This window comes from Balearica regulorum, chromosome 11 (genome assembly GCF_011004875.1).
Source record: "Balearica regulorum gibbericeps isolate bBalReg1 chromosome 11, bBalReg1.pri, whole genome shotgun sequence".
In the NCBI taxonomy this organism is placed as follows: domain Eukaryota; kingdom Metazoa; phylum Chordata; class Aves; order Gruiformes; family Gruidae; genus Balearica; species Balearica regulorum.
Window position 1 is genome coordinate 9,646,173 of NC_046194.1, and position 23,753 is coordinate 9,669,925.

Below are 23,753 nucleotides of genomic sequence, written 5' to 3' on the forward strand. Positions count from 1 at the left end.
TATTTATAAATTTGTATGCACTTGGGTATCTGTCTCAGGTTTCCTGATGAATCATGTTTTTGAGATCCTCCCAGCTGGATGTGTGGTATTTGTGCCCTTTCAGTATTTCTGAATCAACACCTTCTATTTGCTGCTGAATAATTTACTGTTAGAAATTTCATTTGGTGTATTTGAAGATTTATTACAGTAATCTTCTTTAGAGGCAGCATCTGCAATACCTCACTGACTAGGTTTTAGTCCCATGAATCTTATGCTGGTATTAGCTTCAGATCACTCATCCTGTTCCGTGAAGGGAAAAAACCCCTAAACAAAACATGTTTATTGCAACACTTACTTTTCCTGGTTTTGTAGCCTTTTATTTTGACCTGGAATAAACTCTATTTTATCTGGATTGACTGAAATGTGATTGGCTTCTAGTCAAAATTATTGAGTCTTCAAGAAAAAGAAAACGAGAATAAAAAGAGCAATATAGGATCGTATTACTCGGTGTCAGAGGTACATCAGTTAACAACCGAGGCAAACGGGATGTACCGTTCTGTCATTACACACAGAAGGTTGAACAGGACTTGTACAACACATGTATTATATACAACATGCATGACAAAAGTATTTCTGTTATGAATATGTAGTACTAGGTGTTAAATTTACATGAAAAGAGAGTAAATTACATCCAGAATAGCTGAAATAATGTTTATATCATACTTGGTTCACCATTGCTTGACACAAGCATATTATTTAAAGGTTAAGTACTACAGTCTGTGGCTGCGTAGTAATTATCTGTACCCAGTATTCCTCAATCCAGTAAGAACCCCTTGTTTAATTAGAAGGATTCAGCTCAGTGAACATCAAATTAACATGTTACTCTCCTCAAGTGGGTAAATTGAGTAAGATGGGGTTTTATTTGCATGCGACTTTTGAACCCATGACTTCTACATGTTTTCCTCAAGTCTTTTGGGCTGTGTTATGTCAAACAACACATTATTCTGAAGCCTGCTGTGAAGTCCATGGGACTCTGTCTCTACAGGAAGGGGAAACAAACAATTTTATCTGCTTTGAAACAAAAGGTGCTATGTTTATGCAAACTCTTATTCTCTATCAAATACCATGTGGCAAATGTTCAAAAGGCTTCTGGAACAAAGTAAACACATTACACACTACAGGTATTCTTACAACCATGATTTTCCATTTGTTGGACTATCATCTCATGAAAATTTGTATCATCAGAAGAAATTTAGAACATCGAGAAGTATGTAGAAATATATCCTTGCCTGCAGTAAATTCTGGGTTCCAGATTTTTTTTGGGGGAAAGAAATGTAACACTGAAGTTATTTGTCTTAAAATACTACTTTCTAATCTCTCTGCAGAGAGAAAAGCAGTAAGTCAAAAAGAAGAGAGTAAATGTTTACACTTTGCTTACTCTGTCTAGGTGTATAAATCTCTAAAAGCATGTTCTTGCACATAAAGTGCTGGCAGACCCTGTGTTGCTTTATATGTTCTATTTGCAAACAATCTGGCTCTAACACGTACCATTGTCCAAAACAGTCCTGATACTGAGAGTAGCCAAGTGCTCTTAATCCTCATTGACAGATACTTTACCCTATTTCTTCTCCTTTTATGCAAACAATTGAGTGATTGAAAAATTACCAATGCATCTTTTCTGGAGACTTGACGTGTTATATAGCAGTTTTGCAGCAAAGGTAATTAGTGGTGTATATATAAAATATGTATATGTAGCTATATTGATATATAGAAAGAGTGCATGCCAGGTTCTAATTCCAAATATGTCTACTTATTTTTACAGACAAAAAACCTCCCATCATTCCTCAGGCAATATAAGAAAAACAAGTGTTAATGAACAACAAATATTTATATTCTTCCAAAAAAGGCAGCAAATAGGAAGTACCCAATGTGAGTATCAGTTACATAAACCAGGCACATATTTAGTATGCTCTCCAGATATATCTGTCAATTAAGCTGTTTGAACCAGAAATAAGAAAAAAATCTGGAGGACTTATTTCAACTGGGACAGTTACGTAGGAAAAGAATAGGAAGAGAAAATGTGAACACCTTCTTGGCACCGTTGTCCAGATACAGCTGTAAAACATCTAATGACCACTCCCTATCATTTCTAAATTGGTGAAAATGTAAAGAAACTGGTTCATTACCAATCTTTTAATAACCCATCATCTAAAAAGAACAAATTCGCCTTTGAGATTTTTCTGTTTATAAAACAGTCGAATTATTTACCTGGAGGACAGAAGGCAAATCCTTAGGGCATGATCATTTTTCTAATTCATCAAAACTGCATGTAAGTGTGTATTCTGAACTGTACTGACTGTATATATTCTAATTGGACTAGTATTAAATACTTTTTATGGCTGAATTACCAAGCCAGCTTTCTAATCTATTAAATTGAAAAAACAGGACAACTCCAATACCAACAATAAAATCAGAAGTTCAAACAAAAATTCATCTTGGACCATTAAAGACATCCGAAGATGTGAGTAAGAATTCACTGGAATTCCAGCAAAAAGAAGGAATAACAATCAAAAATTCACCCAACAATGTTATTTCAGAACATTAAAGACATCAAAAAACCTGATTAAGAACTTCACTGCAATTCCAGGAAAACTATTAGGCTAGCTGTAGTATTTAAAAGAGCTATAGTGCAAGAGCTTTTGGATGTCCACATCGCATCATTGCTCACTGTATTCAACATGTGGCTTTAGTACTGATGTTTAGAGTTTAACTAGCTCCAAAAAAAATCTTGTAATGTATCCACTATTAAACAGCTTCATCACCTTTTAGTAAAGTAACTTGGAAAACTCTCACTATCCGCCTTTGAATATTATTTGTTGAAAGATGAAAATCAATAAGGTAGTAACCATATTTAAACAAACTAGTCTCTCTTCCTCTTTCTGTTAAGCTAAATTTAGAGCCTGCCTGGCATAAAAGCACATACAAGCAGAAATGTGGTCTGTTTGTTCCATAGGCATATCTGTATTTTGCTTGCAACAGCTAATGGGTGAACTTACGGATCACAACATTATTTTCTCAGAAGACAATTAATTTCAGGTATTTAGAATCGTGCATAATAAACATTTTGAAATGTGGTCCAGTTACTATTTGAAGATAATTTTTGTTACAGAAATTAGAAGCCTAACATTTTATAGATACTATAGCCAAGCTAAATACCCAGCTAGAGTCCTTTTATTATGACATTTTGTTACATATCCTTAAAAAACCCCACCTTTCCCATATGAACTACTGGAACCATTTTTACAATTTATGGGATTTTGAAAAACATGGATTTTAAAAATGCTGCTGGATAAAAGAATTACTGATCTGTTTTCTTCTTCCTGCATCTGAAAGTGTCTTATCAAAAAGAGACAGAGATAATGTATTAAAGCTTTGGGGAGGGGAAGAAGGAATAAAAGAATTCTGGAAAATAGTATTTTCTCCAATCACCTGTCAGACAAAAATAATGGGCTTTCAGAAAACAGATCTGTTTAACAGGAGGGAACATGCATGAACATGCATGTCATATGATGTTAAAAAACCCCTCAATTTTGTATGAGTTATTTTGATGTGCTCCTTTTTTTTTTTTAAACACACCTCACAGATTCTTAGACTTTTTCTGAAAGGTGTTAAAGCACTTTATAATTCCCAACTCAATTTAAGGTGTCCTCAGAGTTTATATTTGTCTGAGACCATGAATGGTAAATAGAAAAACTCATATCAAATGACAAGTCTCCTCAGTGAATACAATCCATCTTCCTGCAGCCATGAAAGGTTAGCCAAAATTAAAATCAGCTATAGTAAGCTCAGCTCTCATGGGGGTTAGTTTAGAATTATCTGCTCGGCGGATGTATGAAAATTATCATTTCTGACTTAGGTTTTAGTTATTCCAGACTAGAAGAAGTTTACTCTCATTGTCTGAGCGCAACAGGGGCATCTGGACCCCAAGTCACTTTTTAGAAGAGGAAGGTCTCTTACTAGTGACTACAATTTCTCCTTCATGTTCCCTGTTCAACAAAGCTTTTAGCAGCAAATATGATATAATGCTAAATTCTATATACTCTATGCTCCTTCTATTTACAAAGTAGTTTTACATTTTATTATATTCCATTGTACAATTTTACACAGTTATCATTCCAATTCATAGTTCTGCAATTCAATACATAATTTGATAACTGCCTTTCCATGTCCTGTTATACATTTACTTACAAAAAAAAAAAAAAAAAAAAAAGAAAGAAGTAGAAAACCAGCACAGTGGTGCAATGTCCAGGCACTTTCAATGTTGCTTGGCAAAATAAGCAAGCACCCTGTTTGAAAGCATGGCAACTTTTTTTTTTTGGGAAAAAAAAAAAGAATCTTTGCTCATCATGGATTTTTTTAAACATCCTTTGTACAGTTCCAAGTATTCCTGAGAAAGCTCTGTAAAATGTGACTGATATGTTTATATTTCAGCAGTGGGTCTGAATGAACAGTAATTTCCATCACCAGATGTTCCGCTGATCGCACAGAAGACATGTAGGGAGTCATGCATCCATGGCGAATGCATTGTATCTTCATGGTAGATCTAGACAAAACAAAATAATCACAAATTCAGTGTAAGTTTCAGTTCATTATTGTAATCAACCTGTTTAAAAAGGTATGCAAAAGAGATATCCAACCTTGTCTTCAAAGCTGTTTCGCAAAGGCAGCATAACAAAGAAATGAGAAAGAAAAGTAATTTAGCAATTTCTATAGCATTCATATATACATCATCCTGTGTATTACTGGATCATTTTTAGTTAGAAATAACCAGTATAAGAAAGAAACCATTCTCTGTATAGCAATTTTTTATTATATCTTAGGGGTAACAGAATTCTAATAGTTTTTTTGGTAAGCTGGGGGAGTACCTGCAGCTGAACACTGCAAACGCTCGCTACATCCGTGCCATGTGGCAAGATTTTGTACTTTAGAACCTGAAGGATGGTCTTACAGCACAGGATCTAACTGGACTGGTAGAGCTGCTCTAGAGCTGACTGTGTGTTTGTTTTTCACCCTGTGGTTCGCTAGTCAACAAGTTAGCCCCAATTTACATTAGTGAAACCGAGATCACTGGCCATCATCAAGAGTTTCTGGACATCCAGTTTTCTGCCACTCTCTGAGGCTTCCTGTACCTGTTCAGCTGCAGTTTATCAATTTTTTGTGTTTACCTTTCCCTAATTTAAAAGATCTGTAGATAGGTCACAGGCTGACCCAGTGCGTTACCCATCTGCCCTGCCATCTCAAACTAAGCGCACTGCCCATCTTGTTTTGGGGCACTCACAATATTTAGAAAAGTGTATGTTATTTGCAATGAGAATCCTAAATTAACGTAATATATTTTTTATGTTTAATTGAGTAATTTTGCAGAAGAGGAAAACATTTCCATTAAGTTTAAGCAGTTAGACACTTAGGTCATTTGATGGCAATACAAAGTTCAAGTCAGCACTTATCTACATAATGTTGTACAACCATAAAGAACAGAGCTCGTAAACATGATCTTTTAAGCTGCCTTTTGATCTAATACAAGAAGAAAGTGAAAAGTATGTCTTCCCAGTGAGCCCTTCACTTTGACATTTCAGTTTCTGTTACACTTTGCCCATTAACCAAAGACAACACGACAGTGGATTTGTAAATCTATCAAGATAATAGGGAGTGTGCTTTAACAATGCTTCTTTGTTCTAAGATAATCTTAACTACTGTACTGCGATGGTGCAGAACTGAGTGATTTGGTTTTGATTTGACTATTGCAGAATTCAGAAACCACAAAAGTTCCAGCAGCTGCATGCAAATTAAATGTCTTGGAAAGGTTTACTTGCAAACAGCTTAGAGTAAGCAGGTGGCAACTCCTATGAACGAACATCTCCGAGCAAAATTCAGCAGTGGAGTATACATGGTAGGTAATGCACGTGAAAAGAATGAGTGTGCAGAATGTGCAAAATTAGTAGTTTGCACACGAAGAAAATGGTGGTCATGAGCAGAATAGCAGAGGAATCTAACAAAAGGGAGGAGGATGCAGCCATCACTCTCAAATGGATCCTTCCTTATAGTCCTACAACAAACTTCAGCCCCATCATGAGACTGTTTCCCTGAAATTACATTGTACTCTTCCAAAAGAAGACTTTGTCTGATTCCCATAAGCATTTTTTTATTGTAAATAAACCTAACTTAGACATAGCAGCCTGGTGCAGTTGTATTATATTGCCACTTGCACATTTTTGCATTAGTTTGAACAACTGCTCAACTTATTGTGGAATTTACCTATATATTTTTAGTGACTTAAAATGTTGCATTTTTAATTAAGTTACACATTGACTGTATGTTGTAACTGGGAGATTTTGAAAACATTCTTCTAAATTTCAAATACTATGAATCGCAATGCAGCCTCTACTGTTCATTTTATGTGCTTGATACTATAAATTTACAATGAGCTTTTTTTTGGTCACAATTAAAATTAAAGATCAAAATTAAAGAAAGAGCAGAGGTATGGAGATTACTTCAGAAAGCCAGTTTTCTTGTAATTTCACAGCATGATACTAGGTACATATGCAACTATTCTTTGAATCTCTAACCTCTCTGATGCTACTATTCAAAAGTATTTTCCTAGAAAGATCCAAGAAAACATTAAAACATAGGTCAGATAAATTAGCACAAATATTTCAACAGTGCATATAAATGGCATGTTGGCATTAGGCCAAAATTAAAAGAAAACATCGTTTAATGAAAAATTAAATTAAAAAAAAAAAAGAACTTAAGCTGGATATAACTGAAGAAACAGAAATTTTGCCAGAGAATTTTGACCTGTGACTTGTCACAGGATTCTTATGACGCAGAAAACACGAGACAAAACATGGAGGGTTTTGGATGACCATGGCAGCCAGGAAACTAGCGGTATGTGTCAGCGAAGACTCCAACCTGAAGCATACTGTATACCAACACCAGGCTGAGACTTTCAATCAACAAAAACCAGTTTTAGGAATCCATCAAGCGTATTATTTACTTTTCACCTTGTTACCTGCCTTTTTATATTTAGCTAAACAACATGAGGAGTTATCAACTTTTCAATTAGTTTTCAGTAAGTTTTTGGCATTAGCTAGTTTTCAAGCACAGGGAACCACCTCTGTGGGCTCCTGACATGCAGTACGTGCCTGTTCATGGATGATGTCAGAAAGCTCTTTCACCATATCCCGAAAGTTTGATTTTAGACCCTCATGGTACTCCACTTGATCCTCCTTAATGAGTCGCTCGTTGAGCTCCAGAGCAATTCCACAGGCTTGTATAAACTTCCTGGGGAGGAAAAGAATGAACTTTGGGCATTACAATAGTCCAGTCTTCTACCAAAGCAAAAAACTAGAGAGACAAATCTCATTTTTCCCCCCTTTTCTCCAATGTTTGGGACAGGTCATGTTCTAGGAGCATCCCTGGCACAGTGGATCAGGGAATGGGGAGGGACTGCAACACAGGACTGGGCTTTTGGCTGGTGCTCTTTCGAGCCTGGGTCCTCAGTAAATGGGACATGCACACCTGCAGTGCAACACCGTTGTCTCGCACCTTCTGCCCAGCCACACACAGCTTGCAGATCCCAGATGAGCCCAACCAGCTGCACATAGGGTCACAAAGCAGAGGGAGGCCATGGTCAGGCACAGGAGGGAAATCAGTCGTACAGGGCTTGACACATCTGGATGTACGTGATGTAGGATGTGTGCTTAAGGTCAAGTTACTAACAGCAGACAATCTCCAGAAAGAGGTTTAGATCATGGGGAGCTGTAATATTGTTTTCTTGGTTACTGTTACTAATTTTCTTTGCTTCATTTCACATGCATATTTCTCTTTTTTATAGACTATAACGAAAATACAAGCATGACTGGGATTTTCTGCATGAAACAGAGATTGTGTTTGTCCTTCTAGGTGCACTGCAAGGCTGGAAAGTAAAACCACCTTCCCTCTGTTCTGCATCCATGCATGGCATGTTTGCAGGGATTGTTCCCTTATTTGTCGCATGGTTTGCTAGGTTACTCAATCCACTGAAGGAAAACAGGATTGGCCCAAATGCTGCCTTCTCCACACAATGACCGATGGGCAAAATGGGAGTCACCAGCACCCAGTAATGAATGCAGGAGCTGGTGGGCAACTGGTTGCTCCCCAGAAGTCCAGAAAATAGTGTGGCAAAGGTGAGGTGAAGCAGGAGCTGCCTGGTTCTATCTTGGGAGACACTTTCAATTGGGAGGTAAAACTACCCTAAGGGACAGGAGTTAGAAAAATGCCTGTGCAAGTCACATAGTTTCAAAAATTAGCAACAGAAACAAGAACGATGGTCACCCATAAACCAGAAAGGGATTTGCTTTAAAATATTTCAAGTTCATCATTATCTAGTAAAAAATCCCTTTGGAAAGATTGGGAAACAACGCACAATGTGAAAGATCCCTGAACACAAGACTGTCAGACCTCTGGTTTTCAAACATACTTTCTTCACACTCAAATACCCAGACAAACCATTGAAGCAGGTGTTCCAGTACATCTCCTCATGGAGATCATAGCCCTGAGCTTGGGAACTCTTGATGTACATTGCTACACTAGCTTTTTTCATATGTCTGAGCACCCACAACCCCGTGAGACCTGGATCTTTTTAAGGCACATCTGAGCATTTCAGCCTCTGCTAATTTTGGAGACAGACAAAAATAGAAGCAAAGCAGGTACCATGTTCCAACCAGCTGGATAGTTTTTAATTACATTAGAAATCCTACCTGAACATTTCTTTTAACTCATTCACCTTCTTAGTAGGATATTTGCTGGACTGGCTGTCACTTAGGAAAGCTCTGGCATAGGCCAAGGGACCAGCATTAACCTAGAACCAAAGAAAACAGAAATTATTTATGCCAGAACTTCTGTTGAGTTGCTAAAGGAAGTTATGAAGGGAATAGCAAATATTTTTTTTTTTACAAAGTCATTAGCATATTATTTGAATGCCACCTGCTCTGCATTACTAATGTCACTGAAGGCACCTGAAGTTTCAAAACTTGAGTATTAATTTTTCTATTTAGGTTTTTTAAGACCAAAATATAAATGGAGATAAAGAGAGATGCAATCTGTTTCCTCATATTTTCCTCTTATTTGTGTTTGGAAAAGCAGTATGGTCTGAGTCTTAAGGTCATTTATGCAGTTTGAGAAAAGTCAAGTTCACAAAAAGACTATTTGTGCCTGATATTTACAGTGCAGTCTTCAAGAATTAAGTATATTTCAGCATTCACCCATGGCCAACTAATGTGCAATTATACTTGAACTTGACACTGTAAACACCACTGGACAAAATGCTTGTTGCCATCAGCCACCCGCTAATGTACTGCCGTATGCAGCAGGGCAAGCTGTGCTGGCAGCTTGATGGCTGCAGAGCTGCAAACGAGGTAGTTAATGATTTCTGGAAAGTAAATGTGTTGCCTTGTGAAAAGATGACTCAGTTGGAGACGCGTATATAAATGTAATTTTGAGCTGACATCAAGCCTTACCTGCACAGAAACACAGCCCTGCAATTTGAGCTGCAGCTGGATCATGTCAACATCACCAGCAGAGCAGAGTTTCTGCAGCTCTGCTGTCTTGTCTTTTATTTCATCAGTAGCGACATCAATTGGTTTTAAATTAACCTGATGTTCATAATTGACTGGAATTCTTTTCTTCACGTATGGAAAGGAGTTCGAAGCTAGCAGAAACAGCAAAGGAAGTTTATAGATTGAAAAGTGATGCAGCAAACAGGAATACTCTTCTCAGAACATACACAGGCAGATTCTTGCCCTCAGGGTTTTACTCAGTGTGTGTGAAATTCTGAACAAGGCTATAATTTACCAACACAATTTATTAATTTGTAAAAATTTGCACATAGAAATATAAGCTAAATTCTCCTACTGACCAGAATATTGTATCGCAATTCTGATTAAGTAGCTGAGAGAATTTCTGACTCTTTTGGGATATTTTAATGAGGTAAAACAGTCTAAAAATAGTTTCTGATACATACTGTCTCATGGTCAGATGCTTGTACTTACTAGTTAGAATGGTCCTTTTTTTACACTGTTCTTCCACACTGCCATGCTTTTTTCCAGATAAAGTGTAAGGAGTTTCAAATACAAATCTATTGATGTTATGATTTCTTTCAAATTCAGTCTTTCTTTCAGAGATTTCTTTGTCTTCAAAATAGGGCTTCACATAAGTTACTTGAATATGGGCATACTTAGGATCAAGGTCTTTAACATTGACCTGTGAAATAAGAGAGTTACTCACTAGAAGAACAAAGGTTAATAACTTAACTTATAATCGTTTAATTTATCTACTGGGATCTGATTTAAATTGATTCCCTGCTAACCCAGCCCCATTGCATGCAGGTGAATGATACACCAAACACTCCCTTTGACCTCAGCTGTGATGTCTAGACCATCCGCTAGCAGACACACAAGACCAGGAGGTGTGGCACAATAAAGATCTCATCTGGTGACAAACAAGCTGCACCTGGAACAGCTAGCTGTATCACCTTATCCATCAATGCAGCACATGCCTGAGCTACTTAGTCCTTCTAATACGACCATATTGCTGCCAGGTCATGAGCTAGTGCTAATACAGTGCTGTGCTGTGGCATGCAAATCTGCAGGCTTGCACAAAGCAATCTTTGGGATCACCAGTATTGTCTTTGGTAACCCAGACATATCCATGGTTGCAACCTAAGAGTGTGAACAGCCCTTGCAGGGAGCATGAATTCCATGGGAAAAAAGAAGGAGCTATGGCTGCAAGGCCACAAAAGATTTTCTTCTAGACTTGCAGTGTCAAAGCAACAAGAAGTAAGTCTGCTTCCAATCATCTGCTCCTCTGTGCTGGCTCCTAATGCCTCCCAACAACAGGGCTCAGTGAGATGTGGATTGCATTTCCCATTCATAATTCCCAATTCATTTATTTCCACCTGGGAGCCAGATCAGTACCAAAACTTGTCAAGCTGTGCAACATGTCCACACAGGAGCATGAGGATGTGAGGAGCAATTGAAAGCAAGCTGCTTCCACCAAGAGGGTGGAAGAGACGGCTCACTCCTCCATTCCTACTGGCAGAAGAAAGGGATTGTCTGTCATCTCACATCTTCAGCTCCACGGAGCAAAGCTCATCCTTCTGTGCTCCATTTGCACAGCGCTTAGAGCAGTGCAGTCCCAACCCCTGACCGGTATTAAAATACAACCGATATTTTTGTTACACTCATCAGTGCAACTCTCTAGTATGTGGCCTTGATGTTCACAAGCATTTTATTAGCTTGTTCATGCAGTTTAACTCTACCTTGTTAGAATCCTGGATAATCTTTACAGTCTCCGACCCAAATTTTTCTCCATAAAGTTTAAGAAGTCTGAAGGAGATCTCCGAGAGGCCTGTTAGCTTGGGTTCCTTATAGATGTATTCCTTCCCATCTTCTTCTTCAAAGAATGTCTAGCATTAATCACAAACAAGTAGTGAGGAATAGCTGGGTTTCTTCACTTGGAAAACTTTATTTTAGATTTGCTACTTTGAAAGCAAGTTTCTACTAACATTTCAGAAAGTCAAGAACATTTAGAAGGCTATGGGTTGCATAAACTGAACTTGGCCTGTTTAATAGGTTTCTTCAAAAGTTGTGTAAAAAATCATAAAATTCCTCAACCACCACAAACACGTCATTGCTGAACACAAAGGCTTGAGTATGACCAGTGAGAAATCTAAAGGGTGTGGAAGATGGGTTTGGCCAGGGGTTGACTTTCTGGAAGGTTGGAAAGAGACAAGCAGGAAAAAACCCCACAAAAACAAGGCACAGAGAAGGAGCAGAAAGACACATAAGTTGAGGAAGCCCTAATAGCAGAGCCACATGAACAGTCTGAAGAGAAGGATTTTGTGCAGGCTGAAAGGGACTTCAAGCAATAAATAAAGAAATGGGTTTCCTCTGCTTTGATTCCTCTTGTATTCAGGGAAGTGGAACTTGGTGTATTTGTTGTAAATAGAGACAAAATGGCATTAAAAGTTGTGCCTGCATCACCAGTCCTCCCTGTCATGGAAACAGCATGAAAGCTTCATGCTTTGGTGAGCTGTTCCAGTCAGAAGTTGTGACAGAGCAGTAAAACTATCTCTGTGTAGCTGGCATATAAAGCCAGCCAAGCTTTAAAGTACAAAACTGGATCAAGTATTGGTTGTCAAGATGATATGTTACATAGCTTAATTTTAGGGGCTGATCCAGTTATTTCTACAGCTTCTAGAAAATTAAACTAGCAGTTTCTTCCTTTTATCTATTCCTAACTTTATTTACTTTTTACATGTCCAAAGTTGAAGATAAGATGAAGACAAAAATAAAATGTATGTTTGCTGCAGCAAAAGTCAATGCTCTGGTATGTTGTGTGTGTAATGACAGTGGTGTTCAAAGGTACAAACCCAAGACGGTTTCAGGAGTATTCATTATCTCCTCTAAAAGAAGGAACGGGCTAAGATAATTTACATAGCATTTTCTAACGAAGGGTCCTGCATCTCTCCCATGGTTATGGGTCCACAAGCAGGAGCAGGTAGTTCAGAGACACAAGGGAGATGAGGGGTAACACACTTGATTGATTAACTGCTATAGCTGGAGAAAAAAAATAAAACCACAACTGCTTTCAGGCTCAGAAGACTTAATTAGCTATAAGATCATGCTCCTTCTTGGGACTCTGAGCCACAGATCTTGTCCATTTTTCCAGCCATCTCAGCTAACAAAAAATACGATCTATCTCTACAAGTATGTAACCAACACTGATATGTATTTTGCCTCCAGCTTCTCCTATAAGCTTTTACAATGCTAATATCTAGAAGGGAGCAGCAATTGTGTGTAGAAGAAACAGTTACTGCTACTACTGTTTATATAATATGGTTATATACTGTTACTGGTTATATACTATATACACTGAATTGTGTTTGTGTAACTTATAATAACTATAATTACAAAAAACCCCTAGTGTTTTGTGAACCCACTAAGCCATTTCCTAACTGCTGAGCTGTTTTATGGAAAGCCCACCAGCAGAATCATAAACTTTATAATAAATCAAGCGCTCCTGGAGAGAGACACAAACCCTCACCTCAAGGGTGCAATACCAAAATGCTCACATAGACGCGCCAGTGGCTGCACCAGAGGAGCTAGCAGGCTTTTCAGCTTCAGGTCTGACAGAGCAGCAGCGTTAGGGGCCAGGATGCCTGGTGAGGGGTGGCTGGCGAGCTGGTGTATATACTTACTTGTCCATAAAAGGCCACTCTGAAAAAGGTTCCAAGAAGCCTCTTCCTTGTGTGCATTACTTCCAATATCTTAGCATATGCTCCATGAAGCGTTCTGTACAGCTGAGTGAGTTTCTAGAAATCAAATCTTGACATCATTAGAGCAGAATTTTCCAAGCAGGAAATTCTAGCTAACACTGGAAGCTACTGAGATATCTGAGCACAATTCTTTGGAGAATTCAAACTTGAATTTCTAGAGGTTGAACTCATGCAGTTTTCCTTGAAAAAACTCAGTTTTAAGCACATGCTTAGCTTCAGGTCTGACAGGTACACACACTGCAGTAACACCACTATCCCTGGAGAGAAGGCTGAACCTACTGCCTCAGCATGTGCCCTGACTGAGCCTTTAAGGCTTGCAGTATTTAACCAAGAAATTATTTTTTGATTAAAAACAGCTTTATGATGACAAAATAGACCAAGACTTCCCCTAGCTTCAGTCATATAGTTGGATGCTGTCCCGATGTGGAGGGGGTCATGGGAGAGGGAGGGAAAGAGGAGCGCTATTCAGTAGTTGAGCAACAGCCTCACCGAAGCAGGGGGTCACAGCAAGGGCTGGGAAGGAGCAAGGCGGAGGGCTGGTAGCAGCTTCCTTCCTTCCTCTCTGCTTGCCTACAGATCTAGTCCTTTCTTTGAACAGTTCTCACCCTGGTTTTAACCCTTAAAATGCTCAAGTCTCAAAGAGAATCTGGCTTTGATGAGCATATGGGATGATGACAGCTTTATTTTAGGGGAAGGAAGGTGGGAGTCACTAAATATGAATCTTCCATGTCTTTAGCTTTACTAATTACCCTCCAGACCATTGCTTTCACCAATTTGTTTAATGGCCAGCAATGAAGCACAGTGTGTGCTTTACTGACACCAATTCATTAACTCATAACTTCAAAAATAAAAAAGCCTCCCTTTTTTTCTTAGTGATCTAGAAAATTACCTGATATATGCTAACTACTTCAAAATACCTACCTCAAATTCACGCCGCTTTTCATAAATAGGAACGATCAGCTTGGAAACTTCAGAAATTGCTTCATAGCGCTCTGCTTTCCACAGCCCATCTACACATTGCTCCAGCAGCTCCACCAGGACTTCCTACAAGAGCAACCAAATGGGTGCTGTTAATAACAGTCAAAGTTAGAAGAGAAAACCATTTTAACTTCAGGTACTTTAACAGGTCCCAGTATAAGTAGCCACAGTTATGTAAGTTTAAACCATGCATGTTCCTGGCCTTTCCAAAGGTGTTCTAAATTTTGGAGAAAAAAGAAAAAAGGACAAGTAATTTTTAAAAAGTTCATTCATTCTTAATAAATCATTAGCACAATAGCCAGCAAGTATGTCTTGTTTATTTAGCTCCCTCCCCTGGAGAATGCCAAAACTCTGGGAGGGTATGGAGATGACAGCACTGGAAGTCAGAGGCACATGTCTAAGAAACAGGTGCAAGGAACATGTGCGCAGTAGCGGTGGGATGTGATGCTAAGGATCCTCAAGCCTAGTCTTGATGAATGGGCAATTGGGTAGCTGGGCTGCAGGGTCGCCTCGCTCAGTTGTACAGGGATGGTGCAGAAGTAATTGTGAGACTTCGTGACTCATGGAAGGATCTACCCATTTCCCCAGTGCCCTGCTATGGTTTCTGGATTGTTCTGCTAATGTGGTGTCCTGCAGCACAGCCCTAATTCAAGGGGAACCTCACTTGGCAGAGCTTGACTGGCATTCTGTCCCTCCTAAGAAATACCATGCTGTGCTGCTCTGTGCTGGCAGAATTAGCATTTGCATAACATGGCAGGCAAAGACTGTGGTGTAGGTTTTTCAGTCTCAGTGCTAGAAAACGAACCAAGAACTTACACCAGTTTTACCTATATCTGAATTGTACACAGAAAATCCTTCAATGCAGATAATTGCTGTGGAACAGTCTTCCTTACAGATGCCAGTGCACAACTATAATTTGTTAGAGCTCACATGAACAAAGTCTAAAACTAAATCCTAATCAGCTATCAGCTAGACTACTATCCTGTAGTCTATACTACAGGACCTCACCTCACTGTAATGTACATCCATCATCCCACCATCTTCTTTCATTGCACCTTCTTCATCAATGTTGGGAGTGATTTTCCTGAAGGCAGTGCATCCACTGGGGAAGAGTTCTGTAGCAGACAAAAGCAAATAGATTAGGGGAATAACATATCTCAAATGCATCATGCTTTCATGGCCAAGGAAACAGTCTAGCTGACAGCAAAGTCCTACAAGTAGCAGGGGACCTGACTCACATTTTTGCTACTGATTTGCTGTATGAGACTGAACACAATCAGAACCTCCCCAGCCATGTGCCATGGGAGTCATTCCTAGTGCGTAACTAACACCAAGCACAACAGATTTCCCAGTGTGCTATCTGGAAGTCATCTTTGACCAATCTAACCAGCTGCAACCACCGGAAAGTCAGGAGAGAAGGACAAGGGTATATCCTTGCACAGAAGATGCAAGAAGAAAGCTACTGCTGGATGCTGGAGAGCTGGGTGGTAAGTGAGCAGGATTGTACACTCCTAGCAAAAAGCACAGTTATGTACTCCAAAACTTTGAGTAGTTCAGCCTTTACTGAACCCTTTCCAGCCTACGTATATGTAAAGAATGACAGTGACAAAGATAACTCAATGTATTCACTTGATATTCCTTTGGATTTGTTCCTCTTCTTTTTTAGAAGTTCTCCTTTACCACCAGTTGTGGTAAGCAGCCTCCAAGGTACAAATAAAGAATTGCCAACGTTCAATACTCTCCCCTTGGCAGCCATGTGAGATGTGTATATGTATCAGAAAAACAAGTCCTGATTTTTCCCACTTAGCCAATACAAAGTACAGAATTTGGAAGGACTCCAAGCCCCCTGAGCAAGGCACTTAAGACCTTTCCAGCCAAGGCAGTGCACGTAATCAGCTTTTATGCAGTCTTAACTTTCTGAAATGTTAAGTGTCCATTTCAACAATTACTCCCTTACATGGAAATGAGAAATAGAGTCACTATATCAACTGTGGAATAGATATTTAAAAGAAAACCTGCAAAGTGGTCTTACTTGAGAACACACAAGTCTGTCCTTCCTTCCTGTTTTGCATTAAACCACAACACTCTCTTTTTTCTGGTTGTTCTTTACATGTTTGTATAGTTAGGCTATAGTCTCATTTTTTGACTGAATTTTGACCGCTTTATTCTATAGTTTTCTGTAGTGCCTATAGTGATATTTCTGATGAACATATTGACAGTCAGTTTTTAACATGGGCTTCCCCTGTGAGCACATTTCCTAATTTAAAACACAACTGAACATTTAAACCGAGACATGATGTGTCAGTTCTAATTTCACTCAGCAACGTGCCAACGTGACTGTCTATGCAGACCTGACCAGCCTAGTAAATGCCTGTGTATGAACAATTGGATTCCTTTCTTTAAAAATACTAATTTTCTTCTAGCTTTATCCACTGCATTATTTTTTTTTCCTTTTCAGCTTGTTTCTAAAATAATCATTTACCAAATTGGGAGAAACTTGTCTTTAAAAAGATTCTGATTCCCTCAAAACCCAGCACTGCATCGTCTTCCTTGTGCCTCCCAAGCAGCACACACTTACTTTTCCTGTGCAGAAACTCTGCAACGAGGGCTGCTACATGAATGTAACACATGGCTGCCTGCAAAGTACAAAGGGAAAATTAAAATGCCATCTGTACATCTGTCTTGTTGCTCACCATGTTTTTAATTACGTGAATTACCTCTGAAAAGTCTCCGTTTTTTACATGTATCTTTGCCATACTGTCCAGCCAGGTTTTCCGGAGCTCTGGGGTACTTGCATAAGATTTGGCTAAACTGTACTGTAGATCTATCAACATTTCTGGGTCCTTTTCGTGTTCTTTCATTTGTGCGGTAGCCATAAGCACTGTACGGATTCTTTTTGTCAAATCTTTGACTTCGGAGGGAAAAGCAGTTGCCTGACACAAAACAAATCTAATTAGAAGCAAATACAGAAATAAAAGGCTTTGCCAAAGAAAGACCGTTGCTACCCTTTCAGCCAACACTCTGCTTACTGCCAATCTGAAAATGCCCAGAACATTGGAGATAAGACTAAGTAGCTTCTACTTATTGAACTCACACTGCATACAGTGTACAGTATTTCATATGCAATTAGAGGCATTTCAATCCAGGCGTGCACAGGGCCAATCTCTCCTGGTCACGCGCACGATGCCAAGTTGGCTGTTCCTGTGCTACAGTGAGGTATTCTGACATCCTGAGGAGCTGGTGTGAGAGCGGGGCAGAAGTCCTCTGTGCATGCGAATGTCCCAGGATGGGACCATAAACTATGTCTGAAAGTATTTTTCATGTCATTCAACATCCGGCTTGTTAGTCTCTGATGTGGTCACTCTTCAATTCCTAAAGCACCAAAGGCATTTGCAGAGCTTCTCACCACAGGAATGTAATACATAAAGAAACACAGGCTCCAGTCTGATCCCCTGCTCAGAGCAGGGCCATCATCGAGTTAGAGCAAGGCTTGTCCAGCCAAGTTTTATAATCTCCAAGGACAGAAATTCCACCTCCTTTCTGGGCCCTGCCCCAGGGCTGGACCATGTTCTTGGGAAAGAATTTTTTCTTTAAGTTGGAGTAACTTGTGCCTACTGCCTCTTGTCCTGCCACTCCACACCTCTGAGAAGAGCCTGACCTCCTCATCTCTATAACCTCTCTTTCGGTAGTGGAATGTGGCAGATCGGTCACCCCTCAGCTTTGTATCCTCTGTGATGAGTCTGGCTCATGTTCCCTCTCCTCGGTCTCCTACTCCCTGGCTATTTCTGTGGCTGTGCACGGCATCCTCTCCAGTGTATTGAAATCTCTCTTGTACTCTTGCAATTCTATAAATACATAAACTGGATATAATGATGGTCTTGTGACGTAAAATATGATCAGCAAAGTATGGCTCAGTGAAACCCTTATAAGCACCTGTGTACAGAAGACAACCGAGTTTTTTAGCCAACTATAATTTTGTAATAGCACAATTTAACACCTATCTGAGGTTCCCATTCCACCTTTAGGTCATAGGATAATCACAGAACTGTAAAAATACTTTCCGTTTTCCTCTATCCTACTTTGGCAGCTACGCTGTGTGCAATGGAGCACGCAGTGATGATATATTGTTCAATGGGTGCGGTAGAAGCTGTTAATTCTAATGCAAAGACAGAAAATTATTTTCCAAAGAAATACAACCATTAATCTCCATGAAAGACTACTTTCTTAACATTACTGACACTCAATTAATTAAAATTAATTCCTGCTAATTATCACCTTCAGGCAACAGAAGTACCAGACCCTCCCTTGTCATTCCTCTCAAAGCTGAAAGTTCTTGGAAAGCTCTTTGGACACCCTTGCAAGCAGCACACCTTGCAAAGCGTAACCTGAATTGCAGAGCTCCCTCTCCTTGGCATGAGGCCTCACGGATGGAGCATGATGTGCTTGTGCAGCTGGCCCTATTGCTCTTGGCGTAATACTTGTTTACTGAGCAAACAGAGCCCAGTATGAGCTTATAAGTCATAGTTACAATCATTAGCTTTACCCTTAAACATGATTTCCTTGAGTGTGTCCCCAGTCTTACACTAATGGCTGACAGCACATGATGTGATTTAATGTCTCCAACTTACCTTCATAGGCCTGTCACTGTTTGCAAAGTTGTTAATGATGAGCAAGGAGTCCTGAAACCTTGTCCCACCGCTGAGTGCCACATCTGCTATTAACTGGCTCACTGCAATTATTATCTGTTGGGACAGTGTAGGGGCTTTATTTAAACAAGTCCCAAGAGAAGAGTTTTATTGTCACAGTTACATAAAATACTCATAGGAAAACATCAGGTCTTTCCGACAATGTAAGCAATGGTTGTTGTTGTGGCTTTGCTGTCACATCTCACAAAGACAAATGGTCTCCAGAGGATCAAACTGCTTTGCTGAACAGCAAGTTCACAGAATTAACAATATAACAATCATAATACAAATCCCTGTTTGCACATTAGTTACCTTCTTCTGTGATTCATTACAACCCAGATGATATTAATCTGTGCCCATAGGTATCTAAATTTGCTTCAGAAAAACAATGCTACAAAAGCAGCTCCAGAAAAATTCCTCCTCAAAGGCAGCTCTTCTTGCCATCCCTTCCACGCCAGCCCAGCCAGCCTCCGGGGCAGAGATGTTTCTTGTGTCTGTGATTCCAAAAACTCAACAGCTTGGACTACTTGATGGCAGTGTATTTTACCTAAAAGGCCCTGGGCCAATCACTGGAAACAAGAATTAAGCAAAGCCTGGAAATCAAGAGGATTTTTGTCCATATAACAAGTGACACAGTTATACTGAAATATCTTTTCATTAAGTTTGAGGCGTCCTGCTCTCTACCTTTTCCCCGGTCACTGACCTGAAGATGTGTTCTTAGAAATGTTCTCCTTTTGGTGAACTCAAAGTTATTTCTCATCAGAAGATACAGAAGAGCGGAGGCTTCGTTCCTTGTGGAGGACACCTTGGAAGTACAGCACTTCAGGATCTCGTAGCAGAGTGCAGCGCACATGTTCACTCTTCCCTTGAAAAACGCTGAGGGAAACTTCACAAGAGGCATGCAAATATTAGAAAATACACCATTAAATTACATCCACAGAGCTCAGATGGGCAGGGGCATGGGGCAACACAGTGGGCCCCAGCCTGGAGAGCCTCAACAGAACTTCTGCCAGCTTTTTGAGCCTGAAAGTATTTGTGGGAATGAATTCAGGACCTATTTTTAATCACATTTCCTAGACCAATGTGAACTTTGCTGTCACGCTTTTTTAAGATGTGCTTGTGTATGTCTATCTATCCCCTCCCTCAACAACTTTTGGGTTCATTGACAAATTCTCACCAGATTGGACAGACAGAAGTTTTATGTTCTTACAAAAGCCAGAAATACCAGCAGCAGGGCAGAGAGGAGAGGTCCCACAGACATTCCCACCAAAGGCTTCCATCTGGGACATCAGAAAATCTGCCAGAGCTCACCCAGAAGTCCGACCCCACTGGGAAACATGATCTGCAATGCTCTCACAGCTACTTCTACACGTGTCCCCCCCCCAAAAAAAAAACCCCAACCAAAATCATGACTGCTCTCAGGAATGCAAACAAGAGACTTGCTTGTCCCAGAGAGCCCAAAATACCCAGTGACCTGCCCTGGCCCCCCAGACGGAGCCAGCCCCAGTGAGCAGCAGGATCAGGCCAAACCGCAGCTACCTCGGTTAGCAACAGGGCTCAGGGATTTGCAGCAAGGTGAAGAAAAGCAGAAGGGGAAGATCAGCACCCCATACTGCTGCAGCATGGCTATCACCTTGCCAAACACCTACTTCTGAGCACGCTTGCGGGGGCATGCTCAGCCATGCCTGAATAGCAGACGGCTGCAGCGGTGCCCTGTCCTGGTGGGCAGCAGCCTCCATGCAGGGCTCCTCAGAGCAGGGACCACCAGCGTGCATCTGTCTGGCCACGGTCACGAGTGGTGGCTGGCGGGGAGAGGGCACCGCACATGGCTTCCTTCCACCCCAGTCACAATGGGCTGGGCACAGGGAAGCAGAAAAAGGAAGGGGTTTGTGCTGGCACGCAATCGCCTCCGCAGCCACCACAGGGACCTGCCTGGAGAAGGGTGATGCCAACACCTCCCGGAGGGAGCAGAGGCTGTTTGAGCATCACACAGTGACACTCTGCTCCCCCTGCCGCAGCTGGGGACCAGCCCCAGGGAATTTTCTGGCACAAAGAGGCAACAGAGGCAACCATGCTTTTTGTCTGTTCAGAGGAGAGATTCAGTTCATTCAAGACCCAATGGTCCTCATGGGGCATGGTCCATGAGCCACTTCTGTCTGCCCCACTACCTTTTCCCCATGGGAGATGACAGTAAACACTGTCAGAGTATTCACTCACATCCCCCAAGTCAGAGCCTGGAGGTGTTACCGTGGCCCTCTACTCCTTGCATTAAGTACATATGATTCAGAAAAGCTTGTAAGTACTGCTGTGGCCACCACCATGGTGTGCTGGTGAAAAGATCTTAAAACAGGAACCTAGGAGCTGTGGCTAGCAAGACTACACCATTGGGATTACACCGAGCAACACAGGTTACAAGGCAGAATGAAGACACTGACCAAATACTTGGCGTTCACTGCCTTGGGCCAAAAATATTTTCAGAAAAATAATGGGAGAAAGAAAAGAAGCACATAAATATCATAGTAACACAGGGCCAAGAAGATCACATGTGCACTTGGGAAAGGAGCTATTAAGTAATTGCTGCCTGTTGTAATGCAATCCTTCTCCCATAGCAAGATGGGGTCATGCTCAGAACTGGGTTTAACACAGAGCTGGCCACAGTGATGTGCAACTGGGCACGCACAGGCAGCACACAGACACACAAGAAGATATGGCTGGCATGTTCTCAGCAAGGACCACTGCTTGCCTGCAGATGCTTTTCAGGCATTTCCAACCCAATGCTAGGGAGAAAAAATTTTGCTTGGGAATCTGCTGCAGAAGAAGCCCAAGCTCCCTCCCTGTGCACCCCGCACTACACCAGCTCTGGAGGAAAACCTGTGCCCTGTTCACAGGGAACCTGCTGCCCTGCGCAGGTCCTTCTGGAGACCAAGCCCAAGCAGATGCAATCGCTCCTGGTGCCAGGTTCGGGGCAGCAGACCCAAGGGTGCATGCCTGCTGGAGATCTGGCCAGGTGCTGCCTGTGGCTCTCCAGCTGGCAGGAGAACACGAGCTGGGAAGAGCTGCGAAACAGCATGTGTGGCGACGACTCTGTGTGTGCTGGAGGAGTACAATTCTGATCCAGCCCTAATATAAAGCGTCAGAGCAGGAATCAATGCAGCAAGCAGCTCCCAGAGAGGCGTTGGCACAATAGGAACATGAGGGGAGGGCAGCCACAGCGGCAGGCAGGACATGCCAAATGCCCTTCACAGCTGCACAGGAGGCTGTAACGATGCGGCATCCTGAGAGCACTAATGGGGAGGGAAAGCACAGCTTGACATGGTTGGGGGAATTGCTAACAGACAGAGAAAAGCTTCCCAAATCAGCCTTTGCAGGAAAGGACCAAGGCTCTGCTGCCCTGGTCCTTCAGGGCCTGGGATTTGTGATGCCTCGAACAGGCCCTGCTAGTGTCAATGCACAAAGGAACAGGCAGGCATGGAGCGGGCAGTTACATGGGGTTTCCAACACTCTCACATCCACATGTCTGAGCTGTTCTTTAATGAAGAACAAATTATCTCAGCCCCCTCCTCTGTGCATGTTTTCCTTCATAATCTTTAATTTCAAGACCATTCCCAAGCATGTATATATGTATTTAACTGTAAATGATGTCTTGAAAAGAAGGATTTAGTTGTTAACAAAACCTAGAGTATAAAACAAGAGCAATCTAGCTTTTGTTGCCTTTTCCCAGCTGGTAAAACAGAGACAGCTTTCTTCCAAAATTCCCAGCACACATGCATGCAAGCCAGATTCATTCTAAAACCAAAACTAAACATGCAAACAATTATAGAACTTGTTTGTTCTTTGCTTTCTTGCGACATTTCTTTTCTTTTTTTTTTTTTTTTTTTTTTTAAGACTTTTGCCTATCAAGTAACCAGATTTAATGCAGAAAGCAAGCTCTTTCAAAGACGTATTTTGGGATGCAGAATAAATCTCAGGAGTTTTTTCCCCTCCGGCAACCAGTTGCTGTGACCCTAGAAAAGAGGGGGATTCTTTTCATTGTAATTATTAGCTACAGAAGACCATAAAAATGTCAAATTGTTCATTCTACCTGCATCAAAGGTATAAGGTTTTCTTGAATTTAACACTAATTTATAACTGCGATCTGCAGCCCAAGACAAAGCAGTGCAGCTTTCATATTTCAAAACAAACTTGCAGGAAAACGTGCCATCCTTGCACTTGTCATGAAATGCAGTGACCCACCTCCGCTATTTTATTGTCACTTTGGGCCTTACAAAAGCCCTTCAGAGGACTTAAAAGGAAGTTTGGGACTCATGTGGTTATGGAGTTGGCAAAGAAAACACTTCCTTATAGATACCATCTGCTGGGCTCATATCTTGCTTTTACAGAAGCAATGCTGTGTCCTGTCATAGGGGAAATGTGAGAAATTAACTGAAATCAATCTTTCATATTTTTGAAGACCCACACTGCCAAATTCCGTGTAGATTCAGGCTGGCATAAATCCAAGAACACGACCCCACTGCCCATCCTTCCAGCAGCCAAGGACGCAGCCTATGTTGCCGTAATTGGCATTTTGGAAAGTGAGCCTGGAACCCCTGAAGGGCTCAAGATTTTGAAGGCTGATGGTGAGATCAAATCGAGCAGGTGTGCAGGTTTGGCTTTGCATTTAAACAACAGCAGAAAATTTGCCAGGGAAGCAAGGAAAGTCTCTTATTTGCTATAGGCACAAAACAAATACTTCTGGC

General features: G+C 40.9%; 1 protein-coding gene across 3 annotated transcripts in view; it reads right to left on the reverse strand.

The window, feature by feature from the left end:
• Nucleotides 1–221: 221 nt before the first annotated feature.
• The window catches only part of DOCK11 (dedicator of cytokinesis 11), an 86,473-nt gene continuing 62,941 nt past the window's right edge, over nucleotides 222–23,753 (reverse strand). The window contains exons 42-54 of one of the 3 annotated variants that reach the window (XM_075763210.1): nucleotides 19,721–19,903; nucleotides 18,961–19,074; nucleotides 17,050–17,265; nucleotides 16,911–16,968; nucleotides 15,341–15,447; nucleotides 14,276–14,398; nucleotides 13,277–13,390; nucleotides 11,336–11,482; nucleotides 10,068–10,278; nucleotides 9,537–9,727; nucleotides 8,778–8,878; nucleotides 7,182–7,320; nucleotides 222–4,582 (exon numbers count right to left, since the gene is read on the reverse strand). In XM_075763210.1, the coding sequence (XP_075619325.1) occupies nucleotides 4,460–4,582; nucleotides 7,182–7,320; nucleotides 8,778–8,878; nucleotides 9,537–9,727; nucleotides 10,068–10,278; nucleotides 11,336–11,482; nucleotides 13,277–13,390; nucleotides 14,276–14,398; nucleotides 15,341–15,447; nucleotides 16,911–16,968; nucleotides 17,050–17,265; nucleotides 18,961–19,074; nucleotides 19,721–19,903 (1,827 nt within the window). In that variant the 3' untranslated portion in view covers nucleotides 222–4,459. Of the gene's footprint in view, nucleotides 4,583–7,168; nucleotides 7,321–8,777; nucleotides 8,879–9,536; nucleotides 9,728–10,067; nucleotides 10,279–11,335; nucleotides 11,483–13,276; nucleotides 13,391–14,275; nucleotides 14,399–15,340; nucleotides 15,448–16,910; nucleotides 16,969–17,049; nucleotides 17,266–18,960; nucleotides 19,075–19,720; nucleotides 19,904–23,753 lie in introns of all 3 variants that reach the window. The other 2 variants (XM_075763212.1, XM_075763211.1) reach the window with 2 other exon arrangements.